This window comes from Miniopterus natalensis, chromosome 1 (assembly GCF_054644295.1).
Source record: "Miniopterus natalensis isolate mMinNat1 chromosome 1, mMinNat1.hap1, whole genome shotgun sequence".
NCBI lineage: Eukaryota > Metazoa > Chordata > Mammalia > Chiroptera > Miniopteridae > Miniopterus > Miniopterus natalensis.
The window spans coordinates 37,229,540-37,252,804 of NC_142081.1; the positions used below are offsets into that span (position 1 = coordinate 37,229,540).

General features: G+C 43.2%; 1 protein-coding gene across 23 annotated transcripts in view; it reads left to right on the forward strand.

Annotated features, from left to right (window-relative positions):
• TRIM9 (tripartite motif containing 9) overlaps positions 1-23,265 on the forward strand; it is an 84,474-nt gene that overhangs the window by 44,295 nt on the left and 16,914 nt on the right. For 13 of the 23 annotated variants that reach the window (XM_087814309.1, XM_087814344.1, XM_087814317.1 and 10 more), the window contains 4 exons: positions 8,438-8,548; positions 9,662-9,815; positions 17,217-17,374; positions 18,567-18,705. In XM_087814309.1, the coding sequence (XP_087670435.1) occupies positions 8,438-8,548; positions 9,662-9,815; positions 17,217-17,374; positions 18,567-18,705 (562 nt within the window). Of the gene's footprint in view, positions 1-8,437; positions 8,549-9,661; positions 9,828-14,766; positions 14,806-17,216; positions 17,375-18,566; positions 18,756-23,265 lie in introns of those variants that run through there. The other 10 variants (XM_087814335.1, XM_087814339.1, XM_087814365.1 and 7 more) reach the window with 5 other exon arrangements.

Here is a 23,265-nt window from a genome sequence, read left to right on the forward strand (position 1 = left end):
AGATAAGTAAGTAAAATACCCAGCATATTAGGAAAAAGTGCTAAGAAAAAAATAAGGAAACAGGGATGGGGAGTACTGGGGATGGGGGTTGAAATTTTAGACAGGTGGTCAGAGAGACCATACAGAGACATAGTGTGTTTTTGAATTGGGAAATGGAATCTGTACTTTCCAGAAAGCAAACAAGATTTGTCTAAACTTGGAAGAGAATTGTGCATTTGGACAGCTGTACAGACTTGTCATCACACACTGGAATCAATTGATTACAAGTCTGGGTCCCTGTTGGCAGAAGGGCAGGTCCTCCTAGATGTCTGGAGACATCTGATACTCCATTCATTGCCCCATTAAAGTAGGGCAGCAACAGCTGAGAGCGGGCTGGGTAAATGGGAAGAGCCCAGCAGAGGGGAGCTCAGAAGGAAGAAGTCAGCAGAGGTCCACATACATGGTTAGTAAGCTTTCAGGGTGCCTACCAGTGGATGGTGGGTGGGTAGTGTGCAGTGTTGGTCTGGGATTGGGGTGGAGGAAGGAATGAGGTCTGACCATAGGCTTTCTGTTGGGGTCGGGCAGTCAGCATCAGGGAACTTCCACAGTGGACAGCAGTGAGTGGATACAACCTCGGGGGAGCAGGGAGCCGGTGAACAGTCCAGGTAGTGTCAGGTATCCCCCACAGGTTTGGAATAGGCTCTAGTCCCTGAAGGACAAGAGAAGGCCCCACTTCTAAAAGACTAAGATCCAGTAGGAGATCCAAGGAAGAGCTTAAAAATGAAGGAATATGAGAACACAGCTGACAAGATTTTAGACTAAAGCTTGGTCGCAGGGAGGATTTGAGCCAGGTCAGTACCCATTTTATGGTCACCAGAAACAAAGCAAGAAACCAAGTGCTAACAGGGGCATGAGGCCTTGGCAAGACCGTCAGCAGGACTGGCCATACTGAGCCCTGAACAGCAGAGTTGCCTGCCCATCCTTCCTATGTGCCCCACCCACACCCACGACCCAGAGCCCAGGTGGACAGGGAGCCAGGGAGCACCACAAAGAACACCATTCCCCCGGGGAAGCTTCCCACTTCTCCCCAACGGCGAAGAAAACCCCACTCCAACTGCCTCCTCTAAGGTGCCCTCCTCCACTACCCACCTGCTGCTCCTCAAAACACATTTAGAGCTGCACACCTGCTTCTTCCTTCCCCAAAGCCAGGGCAATGATGTGGCTGGAATATAAACCTTTCTCTCCTGCCTTTGCGACTTGCCCAGCTGTCACTCTGAAGGGGCCTGTGGAATGGAGGCAGACAGAAGGCTGAGCTGTGACCAAGGGGTCCAAGCCAGAAGGGGCTGATGAGAGCTGAGCCCCATGATGAAACTGGCCAGCAAGACCTCCTCTGGCGCTGTATCAGAACCATGTCTCTTTGAATGTTCCTGATGAGACAGCAAACGCACAGTTTGATCAAGGAGAGGCAAGGCAGATTCCTTGATAAAGAAAATGGCACAGCTTGCAGTTGAATCTGAACCAAGAGTTCAGAAAGAAAAGTAGCCAGGGCTCTAATGTTCAGAGAGCCGCAGCCTCTTGGTTTAGACAGCGAACCATGGCTGGAGATTGGAACACTCCTTCCAGAGAGACCAATACTGTTTCCTGGTGGTGAGTCTAACTGGAGGACCCTCTCAGGTTCATATCAGAACCAACTCAGGCCCCTGAGGGCACCACACTGCCCCGCCTGGTGGAGCCTGTGCACTGGCACTGAAGGTAATCGGGAAGGCACTGGGCTTTCGAAGGAGGCACCTCAGTGGCCTGTGTCATGCACAATTCACAAAGTGCTGAATGATGGCAAGTTTTATATACAGGGCTTTCTCTAGCTCATCAGTTTCCAGACTCCAGTTTCCTAAAGTCTGGGATCAAGTTATCTGCTTTTGAATTCCCTGAAAGACCACTGGGCTGTGTCTCATGGCAACACATATAGTAATTCCTAATATGTGAGGTAGGAAAGTGGGGGCAGTATTAAGGCTACTATTTTTTACCCAAAAAGTTCCCTGAAAGTTTTACCACGTGGATATCAGTCTTATAGATTTAGCTGCAACAATCTGGAAAATATTTCTACTCCATAAACATTTCCATCCAAAACAGCCAGTTTAGGTCTGAATGAAGAATTATTCTAGAGTCACCATTTTTTTTAACTGCATTAAAATCTAGACAAGCTCTGAGATATGATTCTATGGTTGCCCAGCGAGCAACGTAGAATGAGCATCCTTGACAACCAAGCCCCGGCTTTCCTAACAGCAGTCACCCACACTCGGGGACACTTGCTTTGAGGCAGCACTCTGCAAACTGTGTTACAGGAACCAGCTCCTCGATTCCTCACAACACCCCTATGAGGTCATTATTACCAGTGTCCACCTTCTCGCGGTGAGGAAACCATGGCACCATGATATTAAGAACTGGTCCAAGCATCCAGAATTCCAGGGCTGGTAACCTGGCTTCGGAGCCCAGAGTCTGGACCACAGCACTGTGTGCCTCTGGCTGGCAGAAGTACAATGCACGGGGAAGGCTTCTCTCCACTTACTGCCAGCCTGCTAGGAGCTGAGTGCTGGGGGGGAGCAGGGGAGGAGAGAGAGAGAGAGAAGGTGACTCAGGATGAGTCCTGCCCTCCTGGAGCTTACTTTTCAAATAGGTCACACCCACAGCGGACTCCAGCAGAGGAGAGGTGGCCTGCTGTGGAAGTTGGTAAAATTACCTCCAGCTGAAAGGGACACAGGGTGTATCGTGGGAGAGCGGGCACCGGGGTAGCCCAGACTTTGGGCGGGGTGTGCTAACGGCCGCTCACGCCCTTGCCTGCAGGCTTCTGGGGCTCACAGCTGGGGGGGAGGAAGGCGCCGAGCACAGTGCGCCCTGGTCCTGCTCCACCCAGCTAGTCAGGAGGACTGGCGGAGGGATGCGTTCTGTTCCTGTCACTGCCCTGACATTATTAAAAGATCGCAGTGAGAGCCCTTCATTTTAGCATGCTTCAGAAACCCATGACTTTCATTGTTACGACAGAACTCAAAATACCCTTTGAATCACACAGAGCGACTTAAAATAAAAACAGATTTCTTTAGGAAATGAGCTGGACAGCTGGGGTTTTCCCTCCAAATAGGGGGCCAACCGTTTTAGTTATCTAGCTATAAAATTTCAACTTTCTCAATGGAAATGTCTCTTTAAAATACTGTAGGCACTTTTCTGGCATTTTAAAACAGAACACAGTGAAGAGTTTGTGATAAGTCGTATGGGTGGTGACTACAGTGGCAACTCCAGGTTTCCTGTGTGGGAGCAATGTAAGGGCAGGGGTCTGGATGGGAGAGGGCGTGGAAGATTGAGAAAGCATCGCTTATTGGTATCAAGCTCCCCAGTCGCCTCCGCAGTGCTGCCTCCGCAGGATGGGACTGTATGGAAATCTGTTATGGGCTGTGCTGAGAATGCAGATGGAGACCACACAGCGTCACCGGGACTCCACATCCGTGACTGTGCATCGGTGCCAGTGGCCTGCCCCGCAGGGCACGCTAATGCCCTTGGGGGCTGCTGAGCAGAGAGCGCCTGCCCCCATTCCACCCTGCCCAGTAGGAGTTCCCTGCCCCAGATCCCAAAGGGCTACAGAAACCAGAGACAGGTGGCTGGATGTCCCCCATGGCAGCAAAGCTGTTCTGTCTTCTGTCTCGAGCGATTTGTTTCTCTGCAGTTTCAGCTGATTGTATCTGTCACTGCTTCTAAAAACAGCCGACAATGCTGACGCCGTGACTCCCCCTCTCTGCTTTTCTCCTCCTGCCTTTTCCCTTTCTTGTCACTTCTGTTGCTACTCAGACTTGTGAGAAAAGCCTGGCCTTTTATAGACATCACTTGCCAAGCACAGTTCTCCTTTCTGTCTTTGTTGGCTAACCCATCACTCACAGTCCCGCAGGGGTAATCTTATGGTTTTCACTTCCTTTGGCACAGTTCTCTGGGGGCCTGCTTTTTGCTGACAAAGAGGAGAGTTGTGTGTGTATTTTTCTGGCAACTCTCTCTTCTTGAGTGATCCAAAAGGCTAGGGATGCTAGAAGGTGAGCCTGTAGAAAGGCAGCCTTTGCAGTCTACTCATGCCCCTCTCTGAGAGCACTGAGGGCCTGAGCACATTGGACAGATCTGGTTCTAAGGCAAGATGGAGCTGAGTGGGGAAGAGCCAGACCCCATGTCCTAGATGACAGGTTTGAGGACACACTTTATCATTCACTGGGTCTCCACCTGTGGGCAAGTGTATGTCTCTATTTCTTTCACTTGTGTAAAATAAGGTTAGGAGTAGCCATAACCTCATATGACATTGGAAAACACCGAGCACAGCACCCAATAAATTCACTATGCCCTGGCCAGAGTGTCGGCCGGCAGACTGAAGGGTCCCGGGTTCAATTCCAGCCAAGGTCACATAACTCGGTTGTAAGCTTGATCCTGGGCTCCGGTCAGGGCGAGTGCAGGAGGCAACCAATCGATGGGTCTCTCTCACATCGATGTTTCTCTCTCTCTCTCTCTCTCTCTCTCTCTCTCTCTCTCTCTCTCTCTCTCTTTCACTGTCTCTGAAAAGCAGTGAAAAAATATCCTCGGGTAAGGATTAAAAAAAAAAATTCTCTATTATTATTTGTGTTATTACTGAGAGAGAATGGCTGGAAATCTGGTTTCGTTCAGCACACTGAAGAAGGGCTCCTAGGGGCTTATTTTTCATAAATTATAGTTCACAGTGTAGAATTAGCCTACATATGGGTGTCGCTGTCTCTGAACTTCAGAAACTCTTTAGTGGCCTACAATATAGTTCACAAAGTTTGGTAAGCTATTTTTAAAATCTACCAAAAAAAAAAAAAAAAAAAGGCTTTGAGACATATGCAGATGTGACCATATTTTAGGAACACTGTTTGAAATGTAAATTACAGCAGATACTATTTTGTGGTTTAAAAAAAGCACTGGGAGCCAAATATCTATTTTCAGGATGTAGTGAACTAAAGCAAATGTCAGAGGGCTACTGGAGAGAAAGAGCTTTTGAGCTTTCAAGAAATATTACCAGGTCATATTTGGAACTACTGGGCAGTATCCTGATGATCAACAGACTAGACTGGATCCTCAGGTTTCCTGTTCTATCTGTATGTTTATTAGCATCCTTCCCAGGTCCCCTTAGCTGACTAAGGCCCTGAGTATTGTTGCCTCGGTGTGATCTGCACAGGGAATTTGTGACAACACTTACATTAGAATGTGTCGTTAAGGAGGTCTACACTTCTTTCAGGAACTTTACAAATGCTATTTTTCTTTTGCTAAACCTAAAGAAATACCTGATAATCATTTTTATTTACATAATATTCAGAATTTAAAATAATTCTACAATTATCGTAAGTGTATTCTATCTCCAATATTTTAAAATAAATTCATATGTTGAATAGTACGTTATAGGTGACTTAGTCACCTTTCAACTCTAAGATCCTCTAGAAAAAGGGAGTTATAGTTATTCAAAAACATTTTGAAAAGTCTAATCTTTAATTTCCATATGTGGTTGGTAAAATAACATACGAACAAAATTATTCAGTGAGAATGCTGAGCAAGGGTGTCAAGGTAAAAAAAAAAATCAGATAAAATAATGAAATTTCCCTTATTGAACCTCAGTTCTTGCTGCTGGATATGTCACCTGAGCTGAATGGAAAGAGGAGATTGGCCTGTTAGAGATGGAATGGGAAAATGTAGACAGAACAAAATTGTGTATGTGTATTGTAGAAACTATCATGGGTTGCTCTATGCTACCGAAAAAGTCTGAGCATTCAAAGGACACAACAGTCCATTCTCAGATTCTCCTTTCCCAAAGGAGTGTTAAAGTCATATCCCGGCTCAAGAAATGACCTCTATAAATTTCCCTCTTAACAAAATGAAACTGTCCCCTTGCCATCCATAGCAGATGGTGACTGCTGATATAGTTAAAGCCTTCTCTGAGACTATGGACCAGAGATTAATTCATTGTCCTAGGAGAGCTGGTGTAGGCCATAATGCAGACGAAAGCAGGAAGCTTGTTCCCAGTCCCCATTTGTGTCATTCCTGCAACTTGCACATTTCCTAAGAAAAGGAACCCTTGAGTCCAACCAGCTGCAAACATGGAGCCAGGGATTTCTCTGGAGCATCAGAGCCACAGCACAGAAGCATGAAACTCAAAGAAAAGACAACAGAACAGCAAGCAACCCAATCAAAAAATGGGCAAAGGACTTGAATGACCATTTCTCCAAAGGAAATGTACAAATGGCCAATAGCACATGAAAAGATGCTCAACATCATTTGTCATTAGGGAAATATGGATTAAAACCACAATGAGACACCACTCCACACTCATTAGGATGGCTATTACTTAAAAAAGAAACCGAAAATAATTGTTGGTGAGGAAGTGGAGAAATTGAAACCCTTGTGCATTGCCAGTGGGATTGTAAAATGATGCAGCCGCTGTGGAAAACGGTATGATGATTTCTCAAAAAATTTAAATAGAATTACCATATGATCCAGCAATTCTACTTTAGGGTCTATACCCAAAAGAAGTGAAACGGACTTGCACAGATATTTGTATACCCATATTCATAACAGCTTTATTTGCAATAGCCAAAAGGTGAAAGCAACCAAAGTATCCATCAGTGGGCGATGGATAAACAAAACTTGGTATACATTTTCAATGGAATATTATTCAGTCTTAAAAAGAAGGAAATTTTGATACAAGTTAAAACATGGGTAAACCTTGAAGACAGTTGCTCAGTGAAATAAGCCAGACACAAAAGGACAGATGTATGATTCCACTTTCATGAGGGTCCTCGGGCAGTCAAATCCAGAGTGAGAAAGTAGGATGGTGTTTGCCTGGGACTGGGAGGAGGGGGCAATAGAGTTGTTGTTTAATGGGTACAAAGTTTCCGTTTGAGAAGATGAAAAAGTTCTGGAGACAGATGGTGGTGATGGTTGCACAACAGTATGAATGTATTTAATGCCACAGAATTGTCCAAATAAAAATAGTTACAGTGGTAAATGTTATGTTATGTTAATAAAAAATTAGAAGCAAAGATCGGTAATAATGAATGAATGAACTGTCAAGACAATTAAGAAGAATTTAAATGTCCAAAAATAAGGGAACAGAAACGGTTAAATAAATTATGATAACCCACTCAATGGGATATTTATGTAGCCAGTAACATGTATTGATGGTGGCAACATGGAAAATGCCTATGATAGAGTGTTAAGTGGGAAGGGAGAAAAATTGTCACATACTATTATTGAAACTATAAATAAATTTAGCTCAAGGAAAGAATCTAAAAGGAAACATCAAATGCTTTAAAAATATACCTCAGAGAGGTGAGATGATTTGCCTCTTCCCCCATCTATCTTCCACTTGTTTTGGAAAGTATATGCAATCATCTTTAAAGGAAAATAAATTTATAATAAAAAAAATAGAAGGAACAAGGAAAAGTTATTAAATAATTACTATTAAAACTCCTTTTAGTTATTATCTATAGAATCTGGAACGCTGGATGTTTTTGAAAGGCTTTTGCAAAGTAGCACAAATATCAGGATGTAAGTGACTGAGATTCCTAGGAAAAACCCTTGTTCCACCTTGTGCTTCAGAAGCCACTTTAGGATTTGGGTCGCTGAGCAGAAGACACACAGGGTGAACATCTCTGAAGAAAGAAACTTTTCGGGGACAGTCATGCGTCTGGCACTGGGCAAAGGCAACTTCCAGGAGGCAGAAACTGCCTTTCTAGGTTAAAGCTGACTCACAGCTTGGCAAACAGAGCAGCCTTTAAAACTGCTTTCCAAAAGGAGCTGATTCTAAGTGGGTTATTCTTAACACTTAATTCTGCAGCCATCTCTTTCTGGCTTAGTTGTCATTAGCTCATTGTCTTTCACCTCTAGCCCCACCTCTAGCCCCACCCCACCACCCACCTGAAGAAAGAGAGTCAGATGGAGGAGGGAACTGGGCTCAGAGGGTGATGGCTGCTGTTTAGGAGGGACAAGCAGTGGTGGGAGGAGGTGGGCTACTGTGTCCCAGAGCGGAAGCTGCAGGCAAACCTCAGGTTGCTCAGCTCCTCCAGGGACCGTCCATGACCTCCCACTCAGGGCAGATCAGCATCGTCCGCTTCCCAGAAGAGGGGAGCAAGGGGGACCTGTGGAAGATGCCCCTTGAGGTGCCAAGGGAACCAGATTCTCATGATTTCAATTTGCAAGCCTTTGTGATGGGTCCTGTTGTTACAAGTTCCTGTAAGAGCCACTATCTAACCTGTCCTCTGGGTCCACTGTCCACAGCAGAAGTTGCCATACACTAGTCTCATAAATTTAGTTTCGTTCCACGATGCTCTTGGATTCTGGTTTGAAGCAGCTTTCCAAAGTCCCAGTTTGCTTCTGTCCTAGTCTCTGCCATTTTTGGACCATTCTGTTCTGTCATCAATCCTAGGTGGTTCGAGATCAGATCTCCCACTGCACAGTGAAATTGCGCCAGACCACAGGTCTCATGGAGTACTGCCTGGAGGTGATTAAGGAAAATGATCCTAGTGGCTTTTTGCAGGTAGGTACCAATTAGTTTACACTTCAGGTTCTTGATGTCCCATGAGATTGAGTCTACCAAGGCCAGACTCCCAAGAGCCCTGCCCGGACATGGGTCCCTACCTTCACACTGCTAGGCGTCTGTGAGTGCCTGCTAAGCTCCACTGACTCCTGGAGGCCTCTGCCACCTCGCTCTACAATACTGAGAAGTGCGTGGGCTTTTTTATTTGTTCCTGTGTTTAGTCATGAAAACATAATTCCCAAATTCCTATGCATTCCTCCAAAGCAGTTATTGCCTTGCCTAAGAATTGTGTCCTTTTGTACAAACAATCTCCTGGACAGCTTTGTCAGCTAGGAACGTCTAAGTATAAAAGGCTTCTATATTCCTGATGCCTCCTACTGCCAGTAAGTCAGTGACTTCCCAAATAAAGTGAAGTTTTTCATTCCTTGGATGTCTCAGGGTTTCTTCCACGTTAGTTGTTTTAGTGAGATGCTATGGATGTCAGCTGAATTTTACTTACATTTCAATCCCAATGATTAAGAGACCTTTATTAAGGAATATGTAGATCCCTTGCAACTCACTTTTGACCAAACTGGCCAAGAATGACAGAGACTAAATATAAGAAATGAAAGCACTCTCTGCCAAAGAATAGAGTGATACATGAGGGTGATGATGGCTGAAAGTGTAAGAAATTCCATTTTACAGATTATCATAGGCAACCTCTCTAAACTATTTGTAAAACTCATTTCCAAGTCTTGATGGATTACCCCCACCTCACGTTAGAATCAGGGTTGATGGTTCTAGTAGGATTCATTCGTCGCCAACATATCATTATTTAACGTTGGCTCTTAGCTGATCCGTCATAAATAGCATGATCATATATCCAGGTTTGTCTATTAGAGAAATTAACAGCTGCTCATTATTTGTATCATCCACTCTGAATCACAGACATGTCCAGATTTGCATGATAAATCATGAGTCACCCTCACCCTAGCAGGCCCCTCACCACCTGCACAGAGACAGAAGGTGTAAGTCCCAGGGAAGGCTGCTGGGAACACCCCACAAGCGGAGGAGCGGTGTTCTGTGTCCACTGTGGTGGCATATTTCTTAGGCTGTGGTCTTTGATGTGACTAGATTTCTGATGCCCTCATAAGGAGAGTGCACCTGACTGAGGACCAGTGGGGGAAAGGCACGCTCACCCCCAGGATGACCACAGACTTCGACCTGAGCCTGGACAACAGTCCTCTGCTGCAGTCCATTCACCAGCTTGACTTCGTGCAGATGAAAGGTGGGTGCCTGGGTCCCCCCAGTCGGAGCACCAGCCGAGTGGAGACTGGTGGTTGAAGCAGGAGAAAGGCAACCAGAAGGCAGCTGCCAGGTTTATATGTCACCTGAGAGGTGGGAAGGTAAACACACACACCTATGGTTAGTGTCAAAACCCCTGAAATGGCTCCTGTCTTCTCATGTAATGGGCACATACCTGTAGCTGTGTAACCTGCCTCTCAGACAGTCAGAGAGAGTCAGACAAGCTCAGTGTTTGTCGCTTGGAGAATCTTGGAGATTTCAGAGGCTCAGCATCAGAGAATAGCTGGCAAAAAAACAAGACAGGAAGAGAGAGCAAGCGTCACTGTACATAAACATAATCTTGTTACAGAAAGTGACCCAGAAATATTGATAAAAATCCAGGGAGTTCAGAATTGAAATGACCGCTTCCACGTGGACAGAGACAGTGAGCAAACGGTTGAACATGGGTTAGTGGGAATCTGAGGGGATCGGTGGCTTGCCAATACCCGTCAGGAAAACTCAAGCCTGGATACAGAAAGAAAATGAAAATTTGAAATAAACTTTTAACTTTTTTATTTATGTGATTAAAGGATATGGCAAGTTCTCTGAGATTTTGGGGTGGCCGAGGGAAAGGAAAAATATTTAAAATTATTTTAAGGAAATTAAATCAAAATAAAAACTCAAGCCAATCATGCAATATTTAATGGCAGTGTAAATAATATCCATTTGAAAAATATTTCTGATAGGATTTATTTTTACTTTTTATATTGAAATAATTATACATTCATAGGAAGCTGCCACAATAGTAAGGAGGGGTCCCTGTACACTTTATGCAGTTTCTATCAATGGTTACATCTTGCATAACAATCATATAATGTCAAAAACAGGAAATTGACATTGGCATGTTGTGTGTGTCTAGTTCCATGCCATCTTGTCAGGTGTGCACCACCACTACAGTCAAGATACACAACTATTGTATCACCACAGAGATCTCCCTCAGTCTAACCCCTTATAGTTACAGCCACCCCCCTCCCTCCACGACCCCAATCCCTGATCTGTTCTCTCTATAAGTTAGTCATTTTCTGATGTTTCTTAAGAAATTGATTTGCTCTTTGCTTCTCCCAATTAAAGTGTCCACATAATAAATGACTTTGAAGTCAGTGCTTTAAAATTTTTGTTTCTTAAGAAAAATCTACATGCCTCCTTTATCAGACAGACAGATCCATATAACCCAGCAAGGTTTAGGGCCATGTACTGAGTTAAACTCATCTTTTTAATGGATCTTTGCCTTTTTATTTTTAGTTTCCTCATTTTTTGTTTTACTGTGTACTGCTTTGGGATGATGCTTTAATTCATATTTGAATAAAGTAGTGTATAGGTTGTAAACAAAAATGCTTTGCTGCGGTAACAAAATGTTTAGCATTTATTGACCACTTACTGAGTCAGACACCCTCCTAAGTGCTTTACATGGATTAACTCATTTTATTCTCGCAGCCCTAGTTGGCAGCTGAGAAAACTGAGGCACAAGAAGACTGAGTTACTCACCTGAGCTCACACAGCTAGTGAGTGCCAGGCCCAGGATTCAAGCCCAGGGAGCAGGGCTGGGAAACCCACACCTAAAACTTCCAGTTTGTGCTATAAAGCCAGTGCCTTGCTAAGCGGCTTCTTTAAGGAATAACTGAATTCCTCTCTTAAACTTAAGAAATTTAATTTTTTTGTTGCAGCAGCTCTTTCTTGCTGTTTAAAATTTTTTCTTTAAGACCTACACAGTAGCCTGTGGAATAGAGCCATGTGAGTCGTGGTTAGAGCCCCAGGTAAATTCCCCATCAGCATCTCTCTGTACCCAATTCTTTCAATGAGGTAAAAATCATTGAAGGGTTATGTCACAAGCAACTCAAAAGAGAAAATATGTCATAAAAGAGTAATATAAAGGCTTTGGTGGGGAAGAGGGAAAAAAAGAGCCAACCCAATTAGCCTTGATGATGGGCCAGGAGGGGAGGGCCAGGTAGAGGGTAAAAGCCTCAGGACTTTGAAGAGCTTCCATCAGCAGGCAGAGCCCACTCCTCCCCCAGTCGCTGTCATTCTGAGTCACGTCCATCTGCCTACCGTGGAGCCCAAGCCACTTGGGAGGGTGGTAACCATTGTGTTGGAGTGAACAGTCCCTTGGTCTGGTACGGGGACCTCAGCTTCATGTGCTGTGTCTCACAGACCACATTCCTAAAGCATCGTCACTTGGCCATTCAGGCCGCACACAGATAGAAGCGTGGGCACAGCTGTGTGTACAGCCCATTAGTCTGTGTACACAGCAGAGAATGCCAAGCGGTCTAAAGGCCAAAATGCAGAACTCACAGCAGGAATTCACCTGAACACAAAATTATCCAGAATGGTTATTTATGAAGGTGATATAACAGGGCATTTTGTAGGAGGCTGGATTATTCCATTTTTCTCTTCTTTTTAACACTTCATCTTAATTTAATTTACTTCTGATTAGTTCATTTATATGCTTTGCCTTGTGCTCATTACGTTTAATTAATTCAGAGAGCACAGTCCTCTTTAGAATCAGAATAATTTTTATCTGTCAGATGCTTGCGATGGAAGGAAAAAGCCAAACCTCCTTATGGCCTGGAACTTGATTGGCTGTTGTGAAGACTTCTACTGGCCTCTGATAACTGCTAACATCTATACAACTGTATCAGTGCAGTTTTAGACTTTTTAATTTTTTAGGATATTTGTAGTCAGTTTAATAAACTGCATTTTCACAGTTTATCAGTAAAAACATCTCAAGAAACTGCACCCCAAAATCCATGTATAAATGACCAAAATTTAAGTAGCATTTTAAGGAATCTGACCATTGTGAAAATAACAATACGTGTAATTCGATATGTTTTCTAATTGTTCCAATTGTCTTCTAATTGTGGGTTATAGTAGAAAGTTAAAATATTTTCAAAATTACATAAAATATGCATTTAAAGTTATGACTCAAACCGACAGCTAAAATGTCTGCTTACTCCTTGAGTCAAAATTTTAGCATCTCTCTGGTTTTGAAATTTTATCTCAGATGCCTTTTTTTCTTACTATCAAAGAAGATAGTTCTGTTGTTGGTTTTTACGTGTTTCCATTTAGGCCAGCTACTATTCAGTGAGAACACACTGCCTAAAATTATTCTGTTAACTAAGGATTTAACTAATCTGCTCTTTCTGATTTCACATCCCCCCCAAGCAATTTTAATGACATGTTCTCTAGTTGCCTTTTGATTAGAAAATCATCTAAGACTATGGGGAGTGGTGTTTCATCTCTCAGACTTTTCTTTTATAGAAAACAACAGATTAAGCTTTGTTTTCTTTTTGTTTTCATTACTTTGTGTTTATTGTTGTTATTGTTGTTGTTGCTTTTAGTTGTTCCTTAATTCTAAATTGCTATTGTCAACTTTTTCCCAGGTCATGGGAAGGAAGTTTTAAGATTCTTTTCCTAGTCCATAAAGGGCTCTGCTGCTTGGCTCAGAATAGATTTCAGATCCCTACCCCCTCCCAGAACAATATTACCCCAGAGACGTCTAAGTACACAAAGTATTGCAAAATTCACAAGTCCTGGTGCTGAAATGAAACACTAATGTGTTCACTGTGAACCAGGATGAAACGGTGACTTAACACTCCACCAAGCCTTTTAGCACATAGGCTGCCAATCCCCTTAAGTGCCTGGACTCACCTAAGACACATGTATCTTTATTAATTCATGATGAATGCAAGAGCTCTGAGTATGCACCAAGGTCATGGGCAAGGACAGTGTGACCTGAACAGACTCTCCTATAAATCATGGAGAAAGTGCACCCGGGGGTTTGGCAGCGATGGAGCTGAGCACACACAGTGGCTTGCATGTAATCTGTTCACTCATGTTACCCGTTCATGGTTTGGGGGTGTAAAAGCCATGTACTCAAAACCTGGGTTCATGTTTATCTTTAACACTGTAGTAGTGACAGCTTGCCAGAAACAGTCTGAACTCTCCTCAGATGTCATTTGTATTGTTCAGCCACCATAAAAAAAAAAATGACAGTTCACAAAGGGACTTTCAGAGAAAGTGACTCAGTAAAATGGTATTCCCAACCACCATAGCTTGTACAGTGAAATATTTCATTAATCCATACCATCAGTTGTTGGGAGGCTTTATTGTTCCCATATAGAAACAAAAAGAAACTTCCCCTTGGAATTAGGTGTGGAGACTTCCCTCTAGTGCACTATTAATAAAAGCAGACGAGAGAGGCAGTGTAATGCAATGCAAGCTTGGCTTTAAATCCCAACTCTGCCACTTACTAGCCATGAGACTTTCTGTGTTTCAGTTTCCTCATCTACAAAGTTGAGATAATAACAGTACCAGTTACTGTGGGATTGTTGTGAAAATTAAATGAGTGAATCCATATAAGACTCTTCACCACACTGTTGTGCATTCAGTAAGTGCTCAAAGGTGTCACCTATCATTATTTTTTCCTGTAGACAGTGGGAGGCCAACTTCCCCTCCTCACCTGTCCTATTACCTTTTACAGAGGAATTCTGGGTGGCTATGACTATCTGAAGGATTAGGAGGAAAATATTAAATGAAAATGAAAAATCTGAGCCATAATTTGAACCAGAATGGCCTTAAAAAGTTAAAACATTTGAAAACCTTAGTATAAGAAGACACTATTGCAAAATTTAATTTTGAGCCATAGCTCCACCAGGCCCCTTCAAGGAAGTCAGTGAGAGCAGCTTCCCCTTTCTATCTAAGAGGAGACTTTTAGCCTGAAGCTTGATTTTATGGGCTAAAAGAATGCTAAGTACTAGAATTCTGATCAGATAGGAGAAATTAGTTCTTTAGGAGAAACCAATGATGTCTAGGAATGATCACAAAAGCGTTCAGATTAAGATAGCTATGGCAGCTTCAGTTACAGGAGTTTCAATAAAATAAAACATTTTTTCTTGTAGTTCAGCCCAGGAACTGTGATGCTACCCATTTCCAAAAAGGTAAATTAATTTGGAAATACTTTGGATTCTTGTAGACCATTTATTTTATACCTAACAAAGTGAAAGGGGTAATGTTAACATTCACTATAAAATGTTTTTCTAACATGTCAGCCTTAACATTGTCACATTTGCCTTTCATATGCAACATCACTTTGGGATAAATAATGAAAAAAAATGATTCTGAGCACACTGAGAAATAAACTTAGACATGCAAATGTCTCTAGGGCCCTTCATTTAGTTTCTCTCTCATGCTCACTTCCTCTCTTTTTGTTTGCTTATTTGTTTAAACCTGGGACAATATTAAGATTTGAAGATTAGTGAGTGGTTAGACTTCTTTCTTTCCTTTTGGTCTTTTAAAGTGTGTGCACTGAGGACTTATAAATGAAGTTCACATGTTTTAATTATACATGACACTATGTATTTCAATTAATCTTTTCATTATACCTATGTCTATATAGGGAAATTTGAGGAAACTCCATACTGTCTTCCATGAAAATTTGAGTTTCTTATCAGAGACATTGCAAGCATTTGTATGATTCAACCTGAAACCATCTTATTGGTTTCTTACAGTGATCTCATTCTTTGATTTTAAAATTAATGAAATATAGACTTTCCTGAAACATGAACAGAGGGAAAATGAAGACTGATAGGAGAGCTAATGAAATAAAGAGAGTCCTAGGAATTGGTGATTTATGGTAGCTCTAACTAATAAGGCCAGTTAAGAGCAAATGTCCCCAGGAAGAATCAAACCATGTCTTTAGAAGCCCTTTGAAGAATGGTTTACTTGAACTTGGCATATTTTACTCCACAATTAATATGCTCAAATGTATTCTTTTTATAAGGAAAAATGTATAAATGACAAAGTAAGTCCCTAACATGTGTAATAACCTAAAGTTAACCCTCTAATTACAACTCTTGGGTGATACCTGCTTATGTGTAGATGGTCATTAGAATCATTAGAGGGAGTTATGTCTTCTCTCTTTTCCTTCCTCCATCCAGTCCTGTAGTCTTTCTATTGAACAAGGCAATGAATGTATCTCATTTCCTCCACATCCAGATGTTCTGGGATTTCTGGGGCTACAGGTGCCATTGTTTTCTGATAAGATTCCGTCTGAACTCTATGCCATTAACACTTGAAACATGATGTCCCTTCCTAAATAGAACACCTCCAATTAACTGGTCATAATTTTAATTTAATTATGTTTGATCTAGTAACTCAGGCATGGTCTTCTCGTAATGTATTGTGGTCTTTTCATAAGTATAAGGTAATTGACCTGCTTTATGTTCACATCTCTCATGGTATAGTCACTGCTTTTGTTTTCTAGGCTACCCACCACAGAACCTGTTTCTTAAACAGCTGTTAAATTAACCGTGTCCTTGTTTGGGGTGACTGGCAAGGAACAGATTTAATTCAATGCATGACATTCAGAGCCTAGTTTTAGTTCAGCTTACCAGGTGTTCCACAATTAGCATTTGTTCATCTAAATGTCCCTGGATGTGAGCTAAACTGTTTTCTCCTATTGTTAAAGTGCTACAAAAATAAATTTATATTCTGGTGCTGAAAAAAGATTTTAAGCAGTTGGTAAAAACGTTGTTCCCAGATATATAGATTGAGTTTATGTAGAAACTTGGATTATTTTTTACCTAGCATTTCTGCGTCCGTGTGGCTAAAGGCTTAACTAATCTGCAGTGTTAAGTAACACAGAAGACGTGGCACAAAATGAAGACAGGGTTATGTTGTGACTAGAAACACTGTGACAGATTCCCACAGGGTCACAAGGACACCTTGCCTCTCCCCTGCCAGGCCCCACGGCTCCCATCCTGCTCTCTAGACTCCCAGTTGACTGTTCAATACCTGCAGAGAGAATGGACTGGAGCCAGTGCTGTCTTCCAGGTATAGCTACCTTGGAAGAATGATGTCAAGTTCCTCAGATGTTTCAAAACTGAGGAATCACTGTGTCAGTTGATACCAAATTTTCAACAGTACACTGTTTTAGCTACTTATATGCACAAGGCCTTGAGTAGAGTCACTGGTTCAAAAAATAAATAAAATGATAGGACCTTAGAAATACAGTGGTTTCAGAGATATTTCTCAGAATGAGCAGTTCCAACTTTATAAACTTGGGGTGTAGGGCTCAGAATAAATGTTATGATAGATTTGTCAGCCATGGGATGGGTTAAACAGGCTTTAGTGGGCTGGACTGGAAATCTGTCCCCCATCTAAACCATTTCCCTTACGGATGATGTCTGACGGGGTGTGTGTGGGGGGGGGGGGGTCCTGTTCAGGTCCCCCATGCACCCGGGGCTAGCCCCTTAGCCTAGTCACGCTTATCAGAGGAATGTGTATCATTCCAAGACGCTGAAGCGTTTGCAGCGCAACAGAAGCCAGGGTTACACTAATTTCTGTTTAGCTTCCTCTCCAGTCCCAGCGACCCCCATCCTGCAGCTGGAGGAGTGCTGCACCCACAACAACAGCGCCACGCTGTCCTGGAAGCAGCCGCCGCTGTCGGCGGTGCCCGCGGAGGGGTACATCCTGGAGCTGGACGACGGCAGCGGCGGCCAGTTCAGGGTAAGCCGCGCGCGCCCCCTGCGGGGCAAACCCGCGGCGCCCCGGGGCCCGCCGCGGAGTCTCAGCCGCTGGCCACCTCCCCGGGGCCGGCCATCCCGCAGGGCCCGCCTGCCCACCCCGCAGGGCCCGCCTGCCCGGCGCCGAGACCCGCTCTCTCCTTGCACCGGGCAAAGGTGGATGCGGGAGCCTCTGATGGAAACAGCCCCACCGCTCCTAAGAGCAAGTCCGCGCAGTGCTGCGAGCTGCGGAGGCCATGCCCGCGTTCAAGTCCAGGTTCCCCGACTTGTGCCCGTTCCTCGCCTCTCTGAGCCCCTCGCCCTCAGTTGTAAAATGGGGGTGATGATGACAACGTGTACCTCATGCATTGGTTAAGAGTCGCGTAGATAGTCCATATAAAATCCTCAGCCTGCTGCCGTCCCAGGCTGCATCTTCTTAGTGCCCCCCTGGAGAGCTGTCGTTTTAAGGCAGTGCTTTGAACGCGATTTATTTTTACTCATGACATCAGCTTTATGTTGCAAAGCGTGCAGCTAAACAGGAAGGCAGATGCCTAACCTCTGCTAAAGATGCCTTATGCTAGGGCTTATTTTAAGCCTTCAAAAGGCCGCTCTTCCTCCCTTCCCTGTTTCTTCCCCTGCCTTCTGTACTGTGATGTAAGCCTATACTCCTATGGCTTTGCGTGTATAGCCTTCCTAACAGTTCCCGAAGTCATTGGTGGAATTATAATCACAGCATAGAGACCACCCTCATGTTTTCAAATTTGTTTTTATAAATCATGCTGATGGATAAAGAGCTCACAGGTATAATATACTGTATAAATGCTATGTTAATAATAATAAGTGTAATGCTACCTTATAACACCCAATTTTAATTTTTTAAGCCAGAGCTGCTAATAACTCCCATTCATTAAGCTGCCAGGCCCATGCTAAATACAAGGCAGTATGGTAGTCGGTTTGCCCATAGGACCTTATATAATCCTCACACCAACCTCATAAGCTGGGCATTACTATACCCATTCTACAGATGAGGAAACTAAGGCTAAAAGAGGTCAATTAAATGGCCCAATATCTCACAGGATTTGAATCCAGATCAGGTTGATGCCAAAGCACTTGTTCCTAACCACTGGGAAACACTACCCCCTAGCCCCTTACAAGGGTTCCCGTTAAATGGTGGCCTGTTATTTGTTGACCCTCAGGAAGTGTATGTTGGAAAGGAGACAATGTGCACCGTGGATGGTCTACACTTCAACAGCACGTACAACGCTCGCGTCAAGGCCTTCAACAAAACAGGAGTCAGCCAGTACAGCAAGACCCTGGTCCTCCAAACGTCCGAGGGTAAGGCCCTTCAGCAGTATCCCTCAGAGCGAGAGCTGCGAGGCGTCTAGAATGGCTGGCAAGCCGGAGGTAGCCCCACCACTGCCCACACGCTGCAGTGTTTCCATGACTTGCTCTGCATTCTGGCACAGGGCCACTGTCCTCTCCCGCGCTAGAGCCCATGGTGTGTGGATGTGCCAAACCAAAGAGTCCACAGCGGCAGCTCAAATGGCTTGGGCCGGCGGCTTCCTCTGCTAACACTCTAACTAAGAAGCTGAAGAAGCTGAAAAACGAAGGCCTGAGTGCCCCCCGGTGTGTGAGGCCAAGGTAGCCAGGCTCTAGGGCAGGCTCCCATTTTCCACCATACACACCCTTTGCCAGTGCTGCCCAGGTGATTGTAAATTGCTTTTTAGTTCTTGCTAATTCCTGAGGGTGGGCCGAGGTTCTTTCCAGCTGTGAGTTTGTCTGACTAAGCGTGTTTCCAATGGGTGTGGGGTGCTAGAGTTGTTCAGAGCGAGCCTGCCGGCCACCCCTGGCTTAACCAGCATGGACTGCTTCCATTTCGCGCCCAGAGCCCCGGCCGGCGGCACCAGGACTGAGGCCTCCTGTGGGCACCAGACAGGACAAGACAGGCAGCCCTGCCTTACTTTGCGATTTCATCTTTGCCAGTCCCTCGAGGCTTGGTTAGGCTGCTTAGGGCCACCACATAAGGTCATTCTCTAGAGAACTTTCGCTTCGTGGCTAAACTGTAAATATTTTGGTCATCAAAGGCAAGCCACCAACTCAGAAGAGAGGCTTGAATTTGATGGCCAGGTATAACCTGAGGCTTTTAACATTTTCGTTTTACTAGCAATTGCAACACATGAAACTCAACCTATGAAGAGGTATTTGTGGTTGGTGCCAAAGCATTTTCAGACCTTCTGGGTATGATTTTAATCATAGATGTCACCCTCACACCACCAGCATTCTCCATAACTTCCCTCTGCAGAACTAATTTTGTTGATTTGGGTCAAATCCGAGACGTTAGCTAAAAGAACTATGGTGGTGTGTTTTTCCCCACTTCCCATAAACCTCAGCCCATGCCAGTCACCCCTAAAATGGTTCACATGGTTAAAAACAAGCACAACTTCAAATCCCACAGCAAGGTTGATAGGCCCCTGGCCGTGCAAACCATGTGTGGGGAGCAGTCATAAGTCTGCGAGGAATGCTATTCGAAGAGAAGGATTTCTTGAGGGGAAAATGCCCACGTGGTCTATTTCCGTTTGGATTATAGGGATGTAGTAGCGAGAGCCAACTTGGAATGATCATTTTAGCAACTTCTCCCTGGGATGGCCTATCAGCCTGAGAGCAGTAGCCTCTTCTCCCAAAGTACCATGCTAACCTCCAGAGCCCTCCAGGAGTTCCTCTTAGACGCAGTGCACAAGTCCCTTCGCAGTGATGGCCTCATTTCCATGTGCATCCAGGATGTGTGATAGCAGAGTGGGGTGCACGCTGTCAGAGCAGGGAGACCATTTGCAGCCAAGTTACTAATGTGTGCCATCAGACTTACGGGGAAACTATTTCTTTTCCTAATACATTGTGGAAATCATACTATTCTGCTAAAATCAGTTATTAGCTTCGTAGCCTGAGCACTTATGTCTCTCTTTTCATCCTGCAGGAGGGTGTAGTTTGTAGCTTTCACTTAACGTTCCTAAGATTATGGTGTCTAATAAATTACAAAGTTGGAACTGCGACCCTTGGTACCACAGTCACAGAACTGGGGGTCGTTTTCTAAAAGAAACTAACGGAGCAAGTCCTCTTCCAACAAAGAAACTGTGCTGTAGAAAATAACTTCCTCCGTGAATTTTATATATTGTGTACAAATATAAGGTATGTATCTTAACTACAAAGAAAGAAACCTTATCACCGTGTAGATATCGGGATTCTCTGTTACTGCACAGAAGTGATTTTCTCATGATGAAATAAAGTTCACACACATACCTTCTCCATAACTTTGGCTTGTTCTATTTGTTTCTCCCTCATTCTAACTCATTCAAACAGTGAGACAAGATTTAGAAAGCAAGAAAAAAATACAATGAATAGTTTGTTTTTCAAAAAATGATTTAATCAATCTGTAACAATACAGAAAGCCTATAGAATTAAAGAATTATATCTCTTTTTTGTTTTTTAGAAATCAGTGGGGAAAATGCCATTAATGGAGTGTTGATATATTAAAGGATCTTATGCTTTATTGAGATTATTTCGTATAGTTCCTGGAAAGGTTTGCATCAGAGATTTTTTTTTCTTTGCTGCTACTGGGAGTGATGGGGTGGTTGGTTTTGGCTTTCTACTATAACATAATCTTTTGCATTCTTCTTAGCAAGAGTTAACCCTTTTCCAAAATTCAAAACAAAAAGTCTTTGTCACAGAATACAATCATAGGTGATTGCAAGTTGAACTTGTATTTACATGCATTCCATCTGAGGTTTAAATCACTTATCACTTACACTCTTTGAACTATCACAAAACCTTCTGCTAACCTAGAGGTAACCTTAGCCAGGAATATCAAATGTCTGCATTGTTATGAACTCTCATCACTTTTTTCAAAAGCAAATGTGTGTTTATTTATCTATTTGTTGAGCAGCGTTTGATAAGTACCCACTGTGTCCTAGGCTGTGGGTATGGAGTGTGGAGCAGGCCTCACCCCTGCCACCTGGGAAGAGACAGGCCTTGAAGAAATAGACACACCAATAGTTGCATATTTGCAAGTCACTATAAACAGCATGAAAGAGGGGAAAGGGACCAGCAGGAAGACATCATTTGTATAGGGGAATTGGTCAGGAGAGCAGTGGAAAATAATTTAATTCAATGGAAATTATAAAAAATGTGTTATTAAAAGAGAAGAGGAAAGGAAAATGCATGTTTGGTTAGTTGCCTGAAAGCAAAGTTCTTGGGAATGTACCTAAAATAGCCATGCAAATAAGGTCGGTTGTAGTCTAGACCAAATTACCCTGACTTAAGAAGAAATAGAACTATAAGCAATTAAGAATGTTAACAAAATTTTAAAATACGGCCTACAACCCTGGCTGTGTATATCTTTAAAGTAATTCATTAAATAGCCATCATGCCTGTGTTACACAGGCTTTGAAACCATCTGCAAAAGAATATCCATTGAAAACATTCTGTAACAAGACCGTCTTAATACACAGAGTTCTGGACTCATGCTGTATCTGGGAGACTACTCCTGAAAAAACAAAAAAAAAGACAAGGCTGACAAGAAGACAGGAAATATTTGTGTTTATTTTTCCCTCTGCCTACCTAAACAGACTATACCTTTTTCGTTTTCTTTACTCTGAAGACAAGTGAAATAGACCAAAGGTACTATTCCTGGGGTCACGTAACTCATGGAGACTGTTGATTGACTGAAAAGAAAGGTCTCTTCTCTGACCCGCCTCAGATCTCGGAGCAGGCGATTGCTCCGCGCGGCCTTCTCCGCAGAGATGGAGCTGCAGCTCACCAGGCCCTCTGGGGCTTAGGGCACGAAGGGTGGCACACTCTGTGCAATAGATACTCCTTAACACTCCGTGCGGAAAGATTATTTTTCTTGGACAAATTCTTAGAAGTGGCATTAGGGGCCAAGGAGTATGAACATTTTTAAGGCGCTTGGTCTGTTGCCAAATTGCCTTCCAAATAGATTTTACACCAGAAATGTATGAACTGTTGTTCCACTTTTGTCACTTTAACTCTACTATTTAAAGTTTAATTTTAACCTATAGACAAAAGCTTTTGACCCAAAGTTAAAAATGTTTCTAAAAGAGGGTTTTGGGGGAGGTTTTGTTTATTTTTTGTTATTTTTGTATCTGATTAACTTTTTATTTGAATTTTTTAATTTTATTTTTCAATTACAGTTTACGTTCAGTATTATTTTGCATTAGTTCCAGGTGTATGGCATAGTGATTAGATAATCATATACTTTGCAAAGTGAGCCCCTGATATTTCCAGTACCCACCTGGCACCATGCATAGTTATCACAATATTGTTGACTATACTGACTATATTCCCTATGCTGTACTTTACATCCCCCCGACTATTTTGTCACTACCAATCTGTACTTCTTAATCCCTCACCTTTTCACCCAGTTCCCCCAACCCTCCTCCCCTCCGGCAACCATCAGTCTGTTCTCTGTACCTATGAGTTTTTTAAATTCAACATATAAGAGAAATCATATGGCATTTGGTCTTTCTCTGTCTGACTTATTTCACTTAGCATTAAAAGAAAGTTGTTTAATGTATATTTTCATGGGAATAATATTCTGGCTATTTTACATCTAAGGGCTACATGAAATACATTATAACATATTTCAGGGGAAATGAACATGATCTAAAGGGGAGAAAAGACTTCCCAGAGAAGAGAGAGGGAGAGAGAAATCCAAACAAAGGGACTAACTGTATGCAAGACAAAAACTTCCAAATCGGCATTCAGGTGACTATGAAAAGGACATCATTCATTCAGAAACATTAATTGGGCACCTCGATGTTGTCAGGCACTGGGCTGGGCCCCAGGACCACAGAGATGCATAGGGCATGGCCCCTGCTCTAGGGC